This window comes from Pan troglodytes, chromosome 17 (assembly GCF_028858775.2).
Source record: "Pan troglodytes isolate AG18354 chromosome 17, NHGRI_mPanTro3-v2.0_pri, whole genome shotgun sequence".
Taxonomy (NCBI): domain Eukaryota; kingdom Metazoa; phylum Chordata; class Mammalia; order Primates; family Hominidae; genus Pan; species Pan troglodytes.
Genome location: NC_072415.2, coordinates 89,794,100 through 89,813,854, shown reverse-complemented (window position 1 = coordinate 89,813,854; position 19,755 = coordinate 89,794,100). Strand labels below are relative to the sequence as shown.

Sequence of the window (19,755 nt, the reverse complement as noted above, 5' to 3'; positions counted from 1 at the left end):
GTCCCTACGCCTGCCCTCCTGGGTTCTGGGCCCGAAAGTCCAGTCCCTGAGTTCCCCAGGAGCCCTGGCCATTCCCTGGATACTCAGAGGCAAAAGGGCCAAATCCTTCACAGCTGGCTACTGTGGGGACACACGCCTGCCTCCTGCCTCTCCAACCACAAATCTCGATGCCAGGTCTTCGCATAGGAATGAAAATTTGGAGGTCAAGGGACTAGAATGATCACATATGCCAGGGTTGGTTAAGCAAACAGATACACAACGTCAGGTGGCGGGCTGACATCGAATCAGTGCCGTCTGACAGAGATGAGGCAGAGAGGATGACAGATACACAACGTCAGGTGGCGGGCTGACATCGAATCGTGCTGTCTAACAGAGACGAGGCAGAGAGGATGACAGTCCCCGCCTCCACAGACACAAAAGCCCAGCTCAAGGGCAGTTTCAGGGCAGGACAGGGCTGTTGGGATGGGGCAGAGCCTGGATTGGGGGCCCTGCACAAGCACCAGGGCTCAGGCACCTGGGAGACAGTGGGAGTACAGGTTAGAAAGGAACTTTCTAAGTACTCTGAGGCTAACAGTGAAAACTGGAAAGGGGATGTTAAATTCCTAAAAAACATCAATACAGAAATACTGCTCTAGGCCGGGTGCAGTGGCTCATGCCTGTAATCCCAACACTTTGGGAGGCTGAGGCGGGAAGATCACGAGGTCAGGAGATCGAGGCCATCCTGGCTAACACAGTGAAACCACCGTCTGTACTAAAAATACAAAAAAAAAAAAAAAAAAAATTGCCGGGCGGGGTGGTGGGTGCCTGTAGTCCTAGCTACTCAGGAGGCTGAGGCAGGAGAATGGCGTGAACTCTGGAAGCAGAGCTTGCAGTGAGCCGAGATCGCGCCACTGCACTCTAGCCTGGGCAACAGCGAGACTCCGTCTCAAAAAAAAAAAAGAAAAAAAGAAAAAAAGAAATACTGCTCTCAATTTCAAGATGCGATTTTTGAAATGGGAAATGAACAGCGAGGTCTTTGTGAGGAGCGCGGCTGGGTACATACCTAAGGTTTCCCGTTTTAGAAAATGGGTCAATACATTCATCCCTTGATAATATTCGGTGAGAAAAAAGCTTCTTCTCGGGGTCTAAAAAGCCTTGGAAAAGAAAACAGGACAAAGATTACATACCTAAGACACGGTTCGGCCACACGGCACATGGTGAAGCCTTGAATGTTTTTCTTACAGTGGCAGACACACAACATGATGAACTGGCACCAAACACTTCATCCCTTTTGAGGTAAGACATGGCTCGTGTGGGGCTTCTTTTCTCTTATGGTGAACTTATTTCTCAAACACAAACCATGTTGATAAGTGTTTATAATTCTACTAACATGAAAAATTTGTAATATCTTACTGAAGTGCCTATCTAAACCAGATGGATATGAAAATTACGGAAGGCACTTGCATAAGTAAAACAGGTAAGTCATCATTTGATCTCAAAACACTCTGCATGTGGTTCTTCACGTGATGGAGTCTGGACACTAAGCTGAAATTACTCTGCGTCACCTCGGATATGATCTTTCCTAACCCCAGGCGGGTGGCCCACTGCTCTCATCTGTAATGGTTAGTGGAGGAAAGGTTATCAAGGAAGTCTGCTTCTCCCAAGTTACTTTAGTAGAATTATACAAACTCACACTCTGTGTTGTAGAAATACACAGAAAGGCCGGTTATTTCTAACTATTATACACGTTTTAATAATGGTAATTTAGGCAACATCGAGGAAGCCTGCCTGACAGAGGAGACTGGGAAGGAAGGACATCTGGGACACCACCTTGACCAGCTAGTGCAGAAGGTGCTTCCACAGCGAAGAATCCGCTTAGGCTACATTTGACACTTGCACTTCACATGACATCCGTTAATTACAAGTCTAGTTTAACTTTTTAACAGTAATTTTGTAAAGAGCTTCACATGCTTGATGCTCGGCTTCGACTCCTTAAAGATAGTAAAACCAAGCTATCTGCAAACATCCCTTCTACACTTCAGGAAGCACCACTGTGAAAATCAACAAATCAGGCAGAGGTTTCTTGGGATCACCTCTGCTCTGGGTTTCTTGGGATCACCTCTGCTCTGGGTTTCTTGATCTATAAATTTATCTTCTGAACTTTAAGCCTACTGTGTTATCTTCCTAAGTTTGCAAAGTCTTCAATTTACAGTAAAGTGCTCATATTTTTAAATAAAGATAACTTAAAAATAAGTTATCTCTTGTTAATTTACAAGAACCACAGAGTATATAGGAAACATATTTCAGTTTGTAGAAGTACTAAACAAAAACAAAACAAGCTTTTCAGGTAATTTATTCCATTGGTAAAATATGTTGGAGGCATCAAGTTCAATGTCAATTTAATTTCACCAGCCATTTAAAACATTCTGGAGAGAAAAAGCTACGGTTAATTATGAAGCCTCAAAAAGAAATGTTTCAGCTACTCATCATACAAGTGGCTGAAGCCATAAATCTGCACATACCTCAAGAGATAGGTATTCCATGGCACCCACATAACGTGTTTAAGGGTATTTGATCATTTAACATTTACTGAGTTTAACATTACTTGGAATTTTGCTATGAATATAAGGTGCGGGAATGAATACAACATAATTATTACTCTCCCAAGAGGCTGAAATTGTAAGAAAATTGAACACATTGACATACAACCTCTATCTGGCCTGACATGTGCAGGTGCCGTGGAACAAAAGGGGGACTGGATTGCAGAAGAGTGAGCCGGTCCAGAGTCGGGAGCTGGGACTGTGGTCTTGTCATGGCACACAGGTCCCCTGCATAACCGTTAGTTATGCATGAAGCAAAGGAGGTAGACGAGACATCTCAAAAGCACTGTGAACCCAAAGTCCAACCACGCAGCCCACATTCTCTCAAGACTTAAGTCTCACTGGAACGCCTGGCTCCACGCCTCTGCATGGCACACGGGGTCCACTTCCGGATCCGAACGCACCCCGGAACGCCTGGCTCCATGTCCCCACGTGGCACACGGGGTCCACTTCCGGATCTGAACGTGCCCTGACTGCACTCCACATAATCACTATTGTTTTCACGCTGGCTTTTAATCAACTACTCCCTGCACCCATCCCTACTGGGCTCAACCTCTGCACCACCACCTCTGAGATCACAAATGCGAGAAACACATTTGCTGTTTTTGATACAGGTTAAAACATACACATTACAATTAAAACAGAAGAGCTGCTCTGTGCACCACCTCAGTTACCCTGCAGCCCCATGGCACTATGCACAATGCACTGTGGGATCCGTAAGATCTTCTGGGAAGATGAACCTGCTTCCTGGCTGAAGCATCACCACCTCCAGACGTTTCAAATGCAGCACTGCCAGGAGCTTTCCGTTCCCTGATACCACTGGTTTGTTAGTATTTCATTAACCAAAAGATACTTGGGCTTAAAGGAGAAATAAATGCGATTGTTTCTTACTATGCGTAAATTCCAGATGATCACTGAGGCCATGAAGTCGCTAAATCTAAAGTCTGTTAATAGAATTATTAGTGTCTCTACTATCAGATAAAAGACACACATCGCAAACTCTTAGCATCTCTGTCCTAGTCATACTGAAAGCACGCATGCTATCAACGCGGTCACTTTCAAAATGAAAAGCATCAAAAGCAGATGCTCAGCGACCACCTCAGGCTTCAGTCCGGACCTCACTTTCTCACTTGTAGAAAAGCTGACCCAGGTCGTCTCTACAGATCCCGCCAGCCACAATGAAGCAAAGCTTGGCCTTCCTGAACCACAGCCTGGACACAGTCCTCCTCCTGCGTTGCTGGGCTCGAGGGCCCGTGTTCTGTTGAGAATTTCTGCATCCATGTTCAAAGGGATACTGGTCTGCAGTTTTCTTGTGATGTCTTCGCTCCCAGGCTCCCTCCAGCTTTCAGGCTGATAAAGAAACATGGCGTTCTCGTCACCTGCTTCATCTCTCACCACACGAGGCCTCATGAACGTGGAATCAGATTGTGGTGACCCATGCCCTGCCTGTTGGTGTGACGGGTGGCAAGGGTGTGGCCTGGCTAAAACCTGGGACCCCTCTGCTTTTAGCCCAAACCCCTCCAGCCAAGCATTTAAACAGACCCGAGCCTTCCACATGCTCATCTCACTGGGGCTTGTGTGCTCTGACCAGCAAACATCGATGCACCTCAGGAAAGGATAAGCAAGACGTGTGAAACAGCGAACCTAAAGAAGCCCAGCTTCAGAGAGAGACCTGGAGAAGGAAATCCGAAATGAGAAACACTTGCACGGGCACCAGATCAACGTATGGAAGACGGGACAGGAGGAGAAGAAACATCACCGGCATCCTGGACTCAGACGTGCAGGTCACCGGGCTGTGCCCGCTGGTGTGCACCTTGTGTGGGAGGCGGGAGGCAAACCCGTCACCCTCCCAGGGAGCAGGCCATGCGGCGCGCAGTCCTCACAGTCCTGGGGGTCAGGAACCACTCCCTCACCGAACAATCCTGGTTTTAGGAACTCACCCAGAGGATCCAGTCCACAGAGGAGGGAAAAAAATCTTACATAAAATGATGAAGATTTATAACAACGTGATGGATAAATTCTTAGTGATGAAATCTTATGTGAAAAGAACGGTATGTAAACTTGTACATATACTAAGACAAACTAGGCAAAATTATACATACAAAAAAAACAGAGAATAGGGGACAGCCATGGATATGATGACCATGAGGAATAATTTTCTGGTTTTTAGTCTTTCCCTGACATTTGTTATTGTGAGAGGGATGCCCCGCTCAGTTGTCTGGTTTGAGTGGGCGTCACTGTCCCTGCGGTTTGTGTGACTTATGGGTTGGCCTCTGGGAGGTGCCTGGCACTGGCTGCAACGGCACAATCCGGGGCTGGAACACATGGGGATTTGGGGGTCTATTTCCACACAGTGGGCAGCTTAGTCGGCCTGGGCTGCTCTAAAGAAACTCCATAGTGTGGGTGACTCAGGAACACACGTCCCTTCCTCACAGTTCTGGAGGCCGGCGTCCGACCACGGTGCCAGCAACTTGGCTGCAGGTCAGTGGGCGCCGGCTTGCTGCATTTCCCTCAGCTCCCAGGACCCACCTGGGTAAGGGCCCTGATTCCATTCATGAGGATGGAGTCCTCATGACCTCACCACCTCCCACGCCCCTCCTAACACCCTCGCCCTGGGACTGGGTTTTAACACATGGACTTGGGGGCTGTAAAACCCTCAGATCATAGCAGGCATTATTTCTTCACGGGCCCAAGGAAGTGAGCAATATCACCCTTGTGCATAATTACTCGTCTTCACATCATTTGTCTCAGGCAGCTATGCAGCAGCAGCCATAATGTTACAGGTGAATATTTCGAATTTCAATTACAAGAGGAATTAAAGGTCATGATCACAATTTCCTATAAAGGCACTAAATATTGAAGGAGGATTCAAAATTCATTTCCCCAACAACAAAAGACTAAGACCAATCTAGAAAGACCTTTGAATTTTTAACTGCTCAGTCTAACAACCTCTGGAGCCAGCACGGAGGAGCTTGCCTACACTGCCACTCGGTGCCTACATCCATGTGGGACAGACGGTCGCCGTCCCATGGCAGCCCCCTCGCTTTGCCCACGTGGGACAGATGGTCGCCGTCCCGCACTGTCCCCTTGCTTCGTCCACGTGGGACAGACGTTGCTTCGTCCACGTGGGACAGACGTTGCTTCGTCCACGTGGGACAGACGGTCGCTGTCCCACGTTGTCCCCTCGCTTTGTCCATGAAGGACAGACGGTCACCATCCTGTGGCGTCCCCTCACTGCATCCACATGGGACAGTCACCGTCCCGTGGCATTGTCCCCTCGATTCGTCCTGCTGGTGCTGCCTCCCAGAGGGCACCGTAGCCTGGCATTCACGCTATCACCCAGGGAGACAGAAGCAAACGCTAAACCCTAAGGGTACCCATGTGTAGGTAGGGGACAATCATGCTGTGTGCAGTGACAGCACCCAGCAAGAGCACACACAAGCAGCCCGGCCCGAAGTCCCTGTGAACTGATTTAAGAAGGTATCTGTCGGAGGACGCTCGCAGAAGTTTCCACGTGCCCATGTGGTCCTGACAAACTCCCACAGTGGCCCACCCAGTACCGCACCCGGCCAGAGCAGCCACGGCCCCACCCAACAGCCCTGGTGGCAGAATTCCCTTACCTCTCACAACCCCCTGCACAACGGCCAACCCTAAGACTACAACTGAGTTGCAGGAGAGCTTCTTTTCTTTCTTCATCTTTAAGAAACCATCACCGAAAACAGGAAAGAAACCCACTGTTCACACGGCCTCTTCGGTTGCGGCTTGACTGACCTGCGATGGTGTGTGCGTACAGCCGGCTGCCGAAGGTGAAGACGTGCAGCTCGTACAGCTTGGCGATCTTCTCCAGGAAGTCCTTGCAGTGTGGACGCAGGCGCGTGTGCAGCATGGGCTCACCCCGGCCCAGCTGGAAGTGAAAGATGCCCTAAAAAGAACAGTAGCAACAGTCGGGAGAAAAGGCCTGAGGAGCCCCGGCCGCCCCCGCAACCTGTGTGCCCGAGACAGGCATCCTGAGAACACACGTGTGCCCCAGACAAGCGTTCTGAAGACACGTGTGTGCCCGACAGGCGTCCTGAAGACACACGTGTGCCCACCCCTCCACACGGGACAGAGGATACACGTTTGCATGTACACACCCCTCCACACGGGACAGAGGACACATGTGAGCATGTACACGCCCCTCCACACGGGACAGAGGACATGCGTGTGTACACACCCCTCCACGTGGGCATGGGACAGAGGACATGCGTGTGTACACACCACTCCACGTGGGACAGAGGATGCGTTTGCACCCGCCCCTCCACATGGGACAGGGGATAGGAGTGTGCATACACCTCTCCACGTGGGACAGAGGACGCATGTCCGCCCGACCCTCCAAATAAGGACGTGACCCTAACTGGTGCAAGGGGCTACCCGTGGCATTTAAAACCCACTGTGTAAGTAGTTTCCATGCACGCAGTACGAGTGAGTGAGTGCGGCCTTCTCTGCTGCGGGAATGCCCTCAGTGAGTGTGAATACTGACTGCCCATGGTAACTAGGATAACCACCTACCTGCAACGACCGCCTAGGACATAACCACCCCTGATAACCACGCCAACAGTAACAACCTACACTAACCACGAGCTAACCACTGATGTCACTTCTGCCTTTGTTTCCTCAAATGCTGACACGTGTTACACAGCAAGGCCACCGCAGCTGCTCGGAACAGACCTCCACCAACATCACGTGCTGACAGTGTTTTCCTGAGCTACTGAGTAAAGGAAATCAACATTCCCGGGTAACCTGGTATAACGCATGGGTGATTTTCAGATACAGTTTCTTTCATCTACGTATACAACATACAAGCTGAAAGTATTCTAAGTCATATTTAGTAGACAGTGAAATGAGCAACACCGACTCGCTTACATATGATCGACATGCAAATGAGTTTGCTTTCCTTAGGAAGCTAAACTTCGACCCTTTAAATCCTGTTATTTTCTCAGTAAAATATTTACTCTTAATGGCTTTAAAAAAAGGTAGATGACTTAAGCTCAGTTACATTTTTCTAGTTCTAAGTTAGTCACGACCGTCATGAAGAAGCTACTCTGTTCAAGGTTTAGGAGTGAGAAGTTCTAGTAACAACTTTCCCAGTTACATTTTTCTAGCTCTAAGTTAGTCACGACCGTCATGAAGAAGCTACTCTGTCAAATATTTAGGAGTGAGAAGTTCTAGTAACAACTTTCCCATTACTCAACAGTAAAAAGTCCAGCAGCTGTCCAGGCTTCGGGAGGTGTGGCCAGCACCACTTCTGATCCCTGAAATTGCTTTCAGAGGGGCCAGCAGTAGGGCCAGGCACCAGCCTCAGGGTCTCCTCTGGATGTCAAGTGGGGCACACTACTGCTACTGAGGAGGCAGAGGACAGACCGTTCATGCTTAGACCCCCCTCCCCACTACATCAGGACACTGTCACCTTCCAGACCACACAACTGAGAAACAGCCACATTATAACTAGACTCCACTGTCTTCAGCAGGCTTATCCTGGAGATACTGAGAATCACATGAATTTTTTGGTTTCCCAGTGAATATAATCCATGCTGACACTCTACTGCAGCTTATTAAACATTCAATAGCATTATGTCTAAAAGAACAATGTACCTAACTTAATTTAAAAATACTTTATTATTAAAAATCACCGGGCGTGGTGGCTCAATGCCTATAATCCCAACACTTTGGGAGGCCGAGGCGGGAGGATCACGTGAGGTCAGGAGTTCGAGACCAGCCTGGCCAATATGGCACAACCCCGTCTCTACTAAAAATATAAAAATTAACTGGGTGTGGTGGTACACGCCTGTAGTCCCAGCTACTCGGGAGGCTGAGGCACAAGAATGGCTTGAACCCGGGAGGTGGAGGTTGCAGGATAGAGAGATCGTGTCACTGCACTCCAGCCTGGGCAACCCAGCGAGACTCCGTCTCAAAAAATTAAAAAAAAAAAAACAATAAAAAATAATTTTATGATTAAAAAATGCTAACAACCATCTGAACCTTCAGCAAGTCATAGTCTTTCTGCCGGCGCAGGGTCTCACCTTGATGCTGATGGCTGCTGACTGATCAGAGGGGTGTTTACTGAAGGCTGGGAGTGGCTGTGACGATTTCTTGAAATAAGGTGACAATGAAGTTTGTCCCATCAATCAACTCTTCCTTTCACAAAAGGTTTCTCTGTAGCATGCAATGCTCTTTGACAGCGTTTTACCCACAGAAGAACTGCTTTCAAAACTAGGGGCAATCCTCGTAGACCCTGCCGCTGGTTTACCAAGTTGATGGAATCTTCCAAATCCTTTGTGGTCATTTCAACAACGTTCGCAGCATCTTCTCCAGGAGCGGATTCCATTTCAAGAAACTACTTTCTTTGCTCATCCGTAAGAAGCAACTCCTCATCTGTTCGAGTTTCATCCTGAGGTTGCCGCAGTTCAGTCGTCTTCAGGCTCCACTCCTAATTCTCTCGCTATTTCCACCACACCTGCAGCTCCTTCCTCCGCTGGGGTCTCGAAGCCCTGGAAGTCATCCATGAAGGTCAGAATCAACATCTTCCGAACTGAGGGTTGGAATCGACATCTTCCGAACTCCTGGTTGATGCAGATACTCTGACCTCTTCCCATGAATCACAAATGTTCCTGGTGGCACTCGCAATGTCACAATGGTGAATCCTTTCCAGAAGGATTTTCTGTTTGATTTTCCCAGATTCATCAGAATTGCTCTCTAAGGCAGCTCCAGCCTTAGGAGATGCAGCTCTTTTATTTATTTATTTAATTTATTTAATTAATTAATTAATTTATTTTTTTGAGATGGAGTCTCGCTCTGTCACCCAGGCTGGAGTGCAGCGGCGCGATCTCAGCTCACTGCAAGCTCCGCCTCCCGGGTTCACACCATTCTCCTGCCTCAGCCTCCCGAGTAGCTGGGACTACAGGCACCCGCCACCACACCCGGCTAATTTTTTGTATTTTTAGTAGAGACAGGGTTTCACCACATTAGCCAGGATGGTCTTGATCTCCTGACCTCGTGATCCACCCACCTTGTCCTCCCAAAGTGCTGGAATTATAGGTGTGAGCCACCGCGCCTGGCCAGGAGATGTAGTTCTTAAATAATAAGACTTGAAGGTGGAAATCATTTCTTGAGCCCTGGGCTGCAGGGTGGATGTGGTGTCAGCAGCATGAAAACAACATTCCTCTCCTGTACGTCTCCATCAGAGCTCTTGGGTGACCAGGTGCATGGTCAATGAACAGGAATATTTCTGAGAAGAATCTCTCTTTCTGAGTAACAGGTCTCAACAGCGGGCTTAGAATGGTCAGTAAACCATGCTGTGAACAGAGGTGCTGTCATCCAGCCTTTGTTGTTCTGTGGATGGAGCACAGGCAGAGGAGATTTAGCATCATTCTTAAGGGCCCTGGGATTTTCAGAATGGCAAATGAGCACTGGCTTCAACTTAAAGTCACCAGCTGCATTAGTTAGTCTCCAACAAGAGAGTCAGCCTGTCCTTTGAAGCCAGACACTGACTTCTCCTCTCCAGCTATGAAAGTCCTAGACGGCATCTTCTTCCAATAGAAGGCTGTTTTGTCTGCACTGAAAATCAGTTGTTTAGCGTGTTTAGTTTCATCAGTGATCTCAGCCACATCTCCAGGGGAACTTGCTGCAGTTTCTCCAACAGCACCTGCTGCTTCACCTTCACTTTTGTGTTATGGAGACGGCTTCTTCCTTCACCCTCATGAACCAACCTGTGCTGGTTTCCAGCTTTTCTTCTGCAGCTTCCTCACCCCTCTCAACCTTCACAGAATTGAAGACAGTTGGGGCCTTGCTCTGGATTAGGCTTTGGCTTAAGGGAATGTTGTGACTGGTTTGATCTTCTACTCAGACCACTAAAACTTTCTCTTTCTCAGCAATAAGGCTGTTTCACTGTCTTATCATCTGTGTGTTCACTGAAGTAGTATTTTTAGTTTGCTCAAGAACTTTTCTTTGCATTCACACCTTGGCTGTTTAGTGCAAGAGGACCAGCTTGCAGCCTTTCCTGGCTTCTGGCGTGCATTCCTCACTAAGCATAATCACGTCTACCTTTTGATTTAAAGTGAGAGACTGGTGAGCCTTCCTCCCACTTGAACACTCAGAGGTCACTGTAGGGTTACTATGTTGGCCTAATTTCAATACTGTTGTGTCTCAGGGAATAGGGAGGCCTGAGCACCGGGACAGAGACAGGGAATGGCCGGTTGGTGGAGCAGTCAGGACACACACATCTACCCATTACGTTTGCCGTCTTATGTGGGTGTGGTTCGTGGCACCCCAAAACAACGACAACAGTGACCTCAAAGATCACTGACCACAAATCCCTATAGCTGACAGAACACTAATGAAGCAACTATGACAACAGTGACCTCAAAGATCACTGACTACAGCTCCCTGTAACAGCAGAGCACTAACGAGGAGGCTGAAGTACATGGGAAATTTCCAGAGCGTGGCACAACACCTGGGGGCACATGCTGCTGGAAAATGGCACCTGCAGACGTGCTCGCCAGGTTGCTCCGAGCCTCCTCCCTGTGAACACAGTATCAGTGAAGCACCATAAAACGAGGTGTGCCTGTAAGACTCACTCAATGCCCAACTTTAAAGGCACAATAAAAGCAGGAAACAGCCACAGCAACTCATGAAGGTATATGTGTGCAGAATGTATTTTCATAAAGTCCTTACATCCTTCAAAATACCTAGTTTGTCAGAAAATAGGCATTAAAAAAAAAAACCTCGGCCGGGCACGGTGGTTCATGCCTGTAATCCCAGCACTTTGGGAGGCCGAGGCAGGTGGATCACAAAGTCAGGAGATTGAGACCATCCTGGCTAATACGGTGAAACCCCGTCTCTACTAAAAAAATACAAAAAATTAGCCAGGCGTGGTGGCGGGCACCTGTAGTCCCAGCTACTTGGGAGTCTCAGGGAGGAGAATGGCGTGAACTCAGGAGGTAGAGCTTGCAGTGAGCCAAGATCCTGCCACTGCACTCCAGCCTGGGTGACAGAGTGAGGCTCTGTCTCAAAAACAAACAAACAAACAAACAAAAAACCTTAGTGAGTAGAGTAGCGGGTATGAATGAAGCAATCTGAAAATATCTAGTCACAGTTTATACTGCACAGAAGAATAGACTGCTGTATAAGATGCCACGATACACACAAATGACTATCACAGCCAGAAATAGAAGCTGTTTTGTGGGTTAGACCTGAATTCCGGCCCTAAAGGAAACTCCTGTGCAGCACGGCAGTTACTCGATTCTCTCCATTCTGCAAACAGCATAAAACGCGAGAGTTTGTGCCACCTGGGGGGTCTGTGCAGCTCACCCTGACCACCTGACTGACTTCCAAGGCCAAACTTAACCAAACTTCTTCCAGATGAAGCTTGTCACAAATTTGACTTACGTGCAACTGTCATCAATCTGTCCCAGCTGTTGGTACCACGCCCCGGCATTCAGCAGCGGAGGATGCCCAGCTCCATGGTGCATCCTCCAGCCTGCTGGGTGTCTGCTATTGGGACCTGCAGGATCCCCAGGAACCTTTAGGAACTGGTAAGGTCAGGACTGATGGGCCTCTGAAATCCCAAATCTAACGCCAGAGTCCACATACTGTTCAACAGCAAACACTTAAAAAACAACTCAGTGTTGGTGAGGGCCTCCCTGATGGCCACCGTCTAGGCCGACACAAGCCTCTGGGCACAGACATTCAAAGCCTTCGGTCTAGAAATTCAGCTTCTCTGGTTCCATCCTGAGGACACAGCTGAGGCACAGGAAGGGTTTCGTGTGCATTAAACAGGGTTCTGCCCTCACCCTGCATTTCCCCGTGTTTCCCCTGGAGAAGGCACGCTGGTCACCTCCCACCCAGGCTTTTCCTCCAGCCCAGTTCTCCCAAGCACAAACCCAGGCGTCCACCTGCCCTTGACATCCTAGCCACATAAAGGCATCCAACACCAACGTCCTCCCCACCAAGACTGCCCCTCTCAGGACACGCCTCGCACCATCCACCACACCATCCTCACAGGCTCGGGACGTTTCTGCCTTCTCCGACAGCGTGCCGGGCAGGCACACAAAGGGCTCCCACACACACGGAAGGAAGCGCGAGACACAGTGGGCGTTGGGATGTCTGCCCGGGGGCCGCGGATGCTCCCCAACAGCCCAGCAGACACACGGCCCACGCCCAGAACTAGCAAGTCTGCTTTCCAAACCCAGGCTGACCTATGGGAAATCATCTAAAAAACAAGAGAACACACTTCTGAATCAAAATTCTAGGACCCGCGGTTCCTGGGAAACTGTCCGTAGGTGCTGACTGCACTCACTTTATTCGACATCTGCTGACAGTGCTGCTCGGTCGTGTGAATCAACGTCTGGTCCAAGTCCACCATGAGCACCAGCTTCCGGTTTCGGTGCAGTCGCTGCTGGTCTTCTCTTCCCAGCTGTTCAGCTTGCTACAATTAAAAAGAAACAAGAAATGACAAAGTCAGTGTGTTTGCATCCAAGGTAAAACTCCATTTCATCGAGAAACACGAAACTATATCAATGTGTTCCTCTCCAGCCCCCCACGCTCCATGGACTGCGCCATACAGGCCGAGAGGCAGGGCTGGGTCACCAACCTGGTCACGGCAACCTCGCTTGTGACCACAATTTTATAATTCAGTTAAATACATGAGCCAATGAAAACGGAGGGGGAAGGGAAACTGGTTGTTTCTATAAAAGCTGGATTCAACAGTATGGAGCGCTCAATAAAAGTGAGCTGCAAAATTAATGAAGAAACCAAGTCGGCCGGCTGGGAGACGCTGGGTGGCCCAAGCTGGGCAGCAGAGACTGGCAAGGGCAATGCGCTCAGAACCTCCCGCACTCAGAACCTTCCACGCTCAGCCTATTCTTGTGCCTCGAAGAGACCCGGGAGCCTGGCAACAGCGCATCGGGGTGTCCCTCCACGCAGGGCCCAGAGTGGTGCTCCTAACAAGGGCCCGGTCACCCCGGCATCAGGAGCCCGGCATGGGACACAGGATGTGACGCACCACGCTGCCTTTCTCACTGTAACTGGCCCTCACTCTTCACAACAAAATCCTGGTCCCGCTCAGGGGGGACCTCCTCCATTGCCCATCCCCGAAGGGAAACGCACAGAAGGGCTGGCAGGTGCCAGAAAGATGGGGGGTACTTCTTCCTCCCTTCACCCTCAAACTTGCCAGCTTTGGTTTATGCATACACATTTTACATTTGTTTAAAGTTTGGTAATTCAGAAAACCCAGAATCCTGTATCTGGCATTTTGCTTTTCCCATAAAAAGATAGACTGAAATTGGTGTCCATCATTTAAAAGCACGAATTTACTAAAATCATAACACTGGAAAGTGTTTTACCTATTTACAAAACTGTGCAGCCCTGAAAGTCTGTAAGATCACAAACTAGTTTTTCTCAGCTCCCAGAGCATTTTCACCCACGGGGTGAAGCGAGGTCGGGGAGACAGTGTCTGCCTCAAGCACAGGAGGTGCCCGGAGCCGCTGACCCACAGTGCCCCAGCAACTCCTGAAATACATAAACGAGGCGTAGCACTCGAAGATAAAAACCCATCTCTCTCTTAACTGGGCACATGAACACCTGCCCGTTCTCTCCACCCCGCGTACCCCCCATGGGCTCTCCTGTCGGCTACAAGGCAAACACTCCTGGGACCCCCAACCTGCCCCTGCATGTGCCCACTCTCCCGAGCCAGCTTCCCAATGGTACCAGCAGCAGCCGCTCCTGTAGCCAACAAGGTGCTACCACCCGCGTCCCCCCGCCCCCGCTCCTACCCCCGGCCACCGACTCCTCGCCATTATCTACCCCAATATACGCTTTGCCCTCCCGGCTCATCCAGCACATGCCTCGGCAGCGCGGCCACCTCCTGAGCTCCATGAGCAGCTGTCACATCCCTCCCCAGTTAGGACTTGGCTCAAGGGAACCCAGGCTGAGCCTGGCTGTTCATAGCTGCGGCGGCAGCACCTGGTGTTCCCGACATGCAGGTCACACAGCCTCGGGGCCCTGAGTCGCTTTTGCAGGCGGACTTGTCTGTGGAGAACCAAGGGCAACCGTCCCTGCTTCAGGAAGGCCGCAGTCCCATAAGTCATCCGTGTGATGAGGGGTTGTTTCAGTAACAACGATGACAACCACACGTCCGTGCTTCTGCAGCCACCCTCCTCCTGCAGCCGCCCTCCTCAGAGCACCACGCTTCCCCAACACGCCGCCACTGACGCCCGGCTCACCTCGGAGCTCACCATCAACTCCGGCACGCTGTGCACCATGGACACGGTGGCCGTGGACAGCGGCACCTGCTGCTTCCCGTTCTTACTCTGCAACCTGCAAGTGCAAGGACAGGTTCAGGGCTTTCAGCTGAGTCTCTGTGCACAGATGCACACTGGGCTCTAAGTGACAGGATTCCAGCTGATGTTTTAACGGACACACGCTGCTATCTTAGCACAGAACTTGATTCTGTCGGCAAACGTGGAAACATTCTCCACAGACAGGAAAACTGGTGGAAACACTGAGCTCGTGGCCACACTCATGAACACACAGAGCCATAGTCCTTCGTGAAAACAAACTGCAAAGTCACACAGAAGCAGAAACAGGCCCTCAACCATGAAAACGCAGAAAAAGTAGCTGCTGCACCTCCCACTTGGCATTACAGGTAAAGCAGCCCCCAGCATGGGGCGCTCAGCGGCCCAGAGGGAGGGGCTGCTCCAGGCACTCAGTGATCTGCGTCTTCAGTCAGGAGAAAACAGGTCTCGGCCCTCCAGCATGCCCCCCCACCACACCTGAGAATGGCATGAGGCTGGGGTCACAGAGCAGGAAGGACTGCCTCCAGGGAAACCCACTGAGTGTGACTCGCGTGGGGCCCAAGGGAGGCGTCTGCATCTGCCGCTGGGAAACCAAGGGCCTCACTGTGTTCCCAGCACAGCTTCTCGGACTCCCCGGAGGCCACCATCTCGAGCCCCAGCAGGCAGCGATCTCACTCTTCCAGATACTTACTGGGTGAGGTCTTGGCCACATTCAGCACACAGGCCTTTCATGACAACCGGGTGGCTGCATCCTTCCAACCTCACCAGAACCGCTCTACAAAAAAACACAAGGGGAACAACACTTTAAAATCTCTTGGTTTATCAAAAGAGCCCCCAAGTAAGAATTTTTAAATCTAAGTTTTTGCACCAATTCTACACTAACTCTTGCATAACTTTGTAGGCAGGTGACATCACCCCTTGAGGGCATTTCTTTGTCTATAAAATGAAAGGACTTTCCACCTACAGGTGTCTCTCACGAAAAATGACACGCCACCACACCTCACCACCCCCGTGCCACCCGTGGAACAGCTGAAAAAACTAAGGATGTCTGGTCCAAAGAGGAGACTTGGGGATAACATAAAGTTGTCTCAAAACACACTATTTATATGTGATCCTCTGACATTTCCGTTAGAGAATTTATAAAATCTAAAACTTTCATATCATTCCCAGTCTAGACAGAGGCTGATGCAACTACATTTTCCTGACAAAATGACTGTAATGTTCGTTTTATATAAACACAAACTGTTTTATTTGTCCAAACAGTGGTCATCTGGCAGAAGCCATGGAAGAAGTGCTGAAATCTGAAGGCTATGAGACCAGAGGCCGCCTGGCACTCAGCGCCCGCCCCTAGGTGCCCTCAGCCCCCACACTCCCACCCCAGCCGGGCTGCTCCGACCACCCCACCCCGTGGACATGAGACCGCCCAGCACTCAGCGCCTGACCCTAGGTGTCCGCAGCCCCCACACTCCCACCCCAGCCGGGCTGCTCCGACCACCCCGCCCCGCGGACACGAGGCTGCCCGGCACTCAGTGTCCCTAGGAGCTCGCAACCCCCACACTCCCACCCCAGCCGGGCTGCTCCGACCACCCCACCCCGTGGACATGAGACCGCCCAGCACTCAGCGCCTGACCCTAGGTGTCCGCAGCCCCCACACTCCCACCCCAGCCGGGCTGCTCCGACCACCCCACCCCGTGGACATGAGACCGCCCAGCACTCAGCGCCCACCCCTAGGTGCCTGTAGCCCCCACACTCCCACCCCAGCCGGGCTGCTCCGACCACCCCACCCCGTGGACATGAGACCGCCCAGCACTCAGCGCCCACCCCAGGTGCCCTCAGCCCCCACACTCCCATCCCAGCTGGGCTGCTCCGACCACCCCGCCCTGCAGACATGAGGCCGCCCGGCACTCAGTACCCGCCCCTAGGTGCTCACAGCCCCCACACTCCTGTCCCAGCCGGGCTGCTCCGACCACCCCACCCACGGACATGAGGCTGCTCAGCACTCAGCACCCCCCCAGGTACTCGCAGCCCCCACACCCCCCTCCCAGCCGGGCTGCTCCGACCACCCTGCCCCGCGGACATGAGACAGCCACCCAAGCTGCATCTGTCAATGGGACCTTTCCAGGCGGGATGCCCCATGGCCCACCAAGACCCCCAGCCATGTCATCGAGAGGGCGCAAGGATCAGGCCACAGGCGGAAACAAGGCGGAGCCACATCCTCCATGCCCACTGTGCCATGGCAGGCTGTGCTGGGAGACTGGGAGGGGCGGGTCTGTAGCCTGCATCCTGCAGGGGAGCGGAGGGGCGGGTCTGTAGCCTCCATCCTGGAGGGAGACTGGGAGGGGCGGGTCTGTAGCCTGGAGGGGAGTGGAGGGGAGTTCTTCCCGGGGAGGAGGATGGGCGTGCGCAGATCACCCTGGAGGAGGAACGGTGCTGAGGACACATGGTGCGGGGCTCCGAGCCCTCAGGGATGGAGTGGGCTGCCGGTGACTATCAAGAATCTGAGCTCCTCCGGGTCCTGGGCCTGTGCATACACAGTGCATGTGCAACACAAATGGATTCCGCGTTTACTCACGTCCCATCCCCAAGACATCTCGTCATGTATACGTGCAAATATTCCAAAATCCAAAAAAATCCAGAAATCCAAAACACTTCTGTTTCCAAGCAGTTTGGATATGGAAGACTCAACCTGTATCAGGTTTTTTTCTTAAACCAGACAACAAAATAGTGACACCTTGTTTGAAAAAGTGTGTTAAACTTTCTAAGGTGACAAGTATGATTTCCTTAATTTTATCAAAATACTTTACAACGAATGATTAGAGTTCTGCCCTAAAATGCCCCAATGAGCAGAGACTTAACCTAAAAACCCAACCTCTGGAAAAAACAAAAAACAAAAAAAAATGCACAAACCCCACACTGGACCATCCTCCCTCCTGGTCACCACACCTGCTCAAAGACACTGCCAGGCTTCACAGGCCTCAGGGACACCTGCTCCCTGCTTGCTGAGGCCGCAGGGGCCATCCCCGCCCAGGAGTCTGTGTCCCCACCGCCATCGCACTCGGGGCCTCCACATCCAGGCTCCTCTCCGATGCCTGGCAGCCCCCAACTCCCCAGCTGAGCTGTTTTCGTCCATCCACAGGGCTCTGCAGCCCCACCGCCAACACCCAAACCCAGTCCTCCCAATGGCCCCACATCCTTTCCCCGGGCACTGCTCCCCCAGTCCTGGCAGCAACCCCACTTGGGAGCCCCAGCCCCTCTAACAGGCTTCCCTGGTCTCCAGCTGACATCATTTTGCAATCAGCCTTCTGCAAGGAAACTCTGCACAGCTCCTGCCCCACACAGGACACCAGCTTATGGCAGGTTCCTCATTCTACCCCCTGCCCCACACAGGACACCAGCTCACGGCGGGTTCCTTGCTCTACCCTCTGCCCCACGCAGGACACCAGCTCACGGCGGGCTCCTCGCTCTACCCCCTGCCCCATGCAAGACACCAGCTCACCGCGGGCTCCTCCTTGCTCTACCCCCTGCAAGGGGAAGAGAGGGAAAGGAATCCTCAAATATGAACTAGGAGGATTTTGCCAATCTCTCCTAAACATGTTAACACGAAGAAGGATCTGGGGTGGCTCTAGTTTAACCAATAAACAGGTGTTTTTTTGTAGAAATTGACAAGTTGCTTCTGAAATTTATATGGAAGTTCAGAAAACCTAGAATCTCAATTTTCAAAAATAACAGAGAACTTTTACTACCTGACTTCAGAACTTATCAGGCATACAACATAAACGCATGGAACAGAGGAGTCCACAAAGACTCAAAGGTATGACCGACGGACGACCCACCAAGGTGCCCAGAAAACTCCATGGCAGGCGGGGGGCACCTTCCAGCCAGTGGGGCTTCACACAAATGGATCAACGGCTGACAAACGCCTGCAGAGTGTGTTCTGCAAAGGTTTTCTCCACTGTTCCCCACCCCGAGTCCACCCTGGGAGCCGTCCACTCCTCCCCCACCCCGGGTCCACCCTGGGAGCCGTCCACTCCTCCCCCACCCCGGGTCCACCCTGGGAGCCGTCCACTCCTCCCCCACCCCGGGTCCACCCTGGGAGCCGTCCACTCCTCCCCCACCCCGGGTCCACCCTGGGAGCCGTCCACTCCTCCCCCACCCCGGGTCCACCCTGGGAGCCGTCCACTCCTCCCCCACCCCGGGTCCACCCTGGGAGCCGTCCACTCCTCCCCCACCCCGGGTCCACCCTGGGAGCCGTCCACTCCTCCCCACCCCGGGTCCACCCTGGGAGCCGTCCACTCCTTCCCACCCCGAGTCCACCCTGGGAGCTGTCAACTGTTCCCCAGCCCGAGTCCTGCCTGGGAGCCGTCCACTCCTCCCCCACCCCGGGTCCACCCTGGGAGCCGTCCACTCCTCCCCCACCCCGGGTCCACCCTGGGAGCCGTCCACTCCTCCCCACCCCGGGTCCACCCTGGGAGCCGTCCACTCCTTCCCACCCCGAGTCCACCCTGGGAGCCGTCCACTCCTTCCCACCCCGAGTCCACCCTGGGAGCCGTCCACTCCTCCCCACCCCGAGTCCACCCTGGGAGCCGTCCACTCCTTCCCACCCCGAGTCCACCCTGGGAGCCGTCCACTCCTTCCCACCCCGAGTCCACCCTGGGAGCTGTCCACTGTTCCCCAGCCCGAGTCCTGCCTGGGAGCCGTCCACTCCTCCCCCACCCCGAGTCCACCCTGGGAGCTGTCCACTGTTCCCCAGCCCGAGTCCTGCCTGGGAAGCTGTGTGACCCATCGCACAGTGACACTAGGCTGCCACAAAGGATGGGGGCCTCCTGCTCCAAGGAAGGGCTGGTAGC

The 19,755-nt window shown here is 52.0% G+C and overlaps 1 protein-coding gene across 5 annotated transcripts in view; it reads right to left on the bottom strand.

The window, feature by feature from the left end:
* CTDP1 (CTD phosphatase subunit 1) overlaps positions 1-19,755 on the bottom strand; it is a 79,369-nt gene that overhangs the window by 46,514 nt on the left and 13,100 nt on the right. For all 5 annotated transcript variants that reach the window (XM_054672151.2, XM_063795885.1, XM_016933955.4 and 2 more), the window contains exons 2-6: positions 15,600-15,683; positions 14,837-14,930; positions 12,913-13,041; positions 6,351-6,501; positions 1,043-1,133 (exon numbers count right to left, since the gene is read on the bottom strand). In XM_054672151.2, the coding sequence (XP_054528126.2) occupies positions 1,043-1,133; positions 6,351-6,501; positions 12,913-13,041; positions 14,837-14,930; positions 15,600-15,683 (549 nt within the window). The remainder of the gene's footprint in view (positions 1-1,042; positions 1,134-6,350; positions 6,502-12,912; positions 13,042-14,836; positions 14,931-15,599; positions 15,684-19,755) is intronic.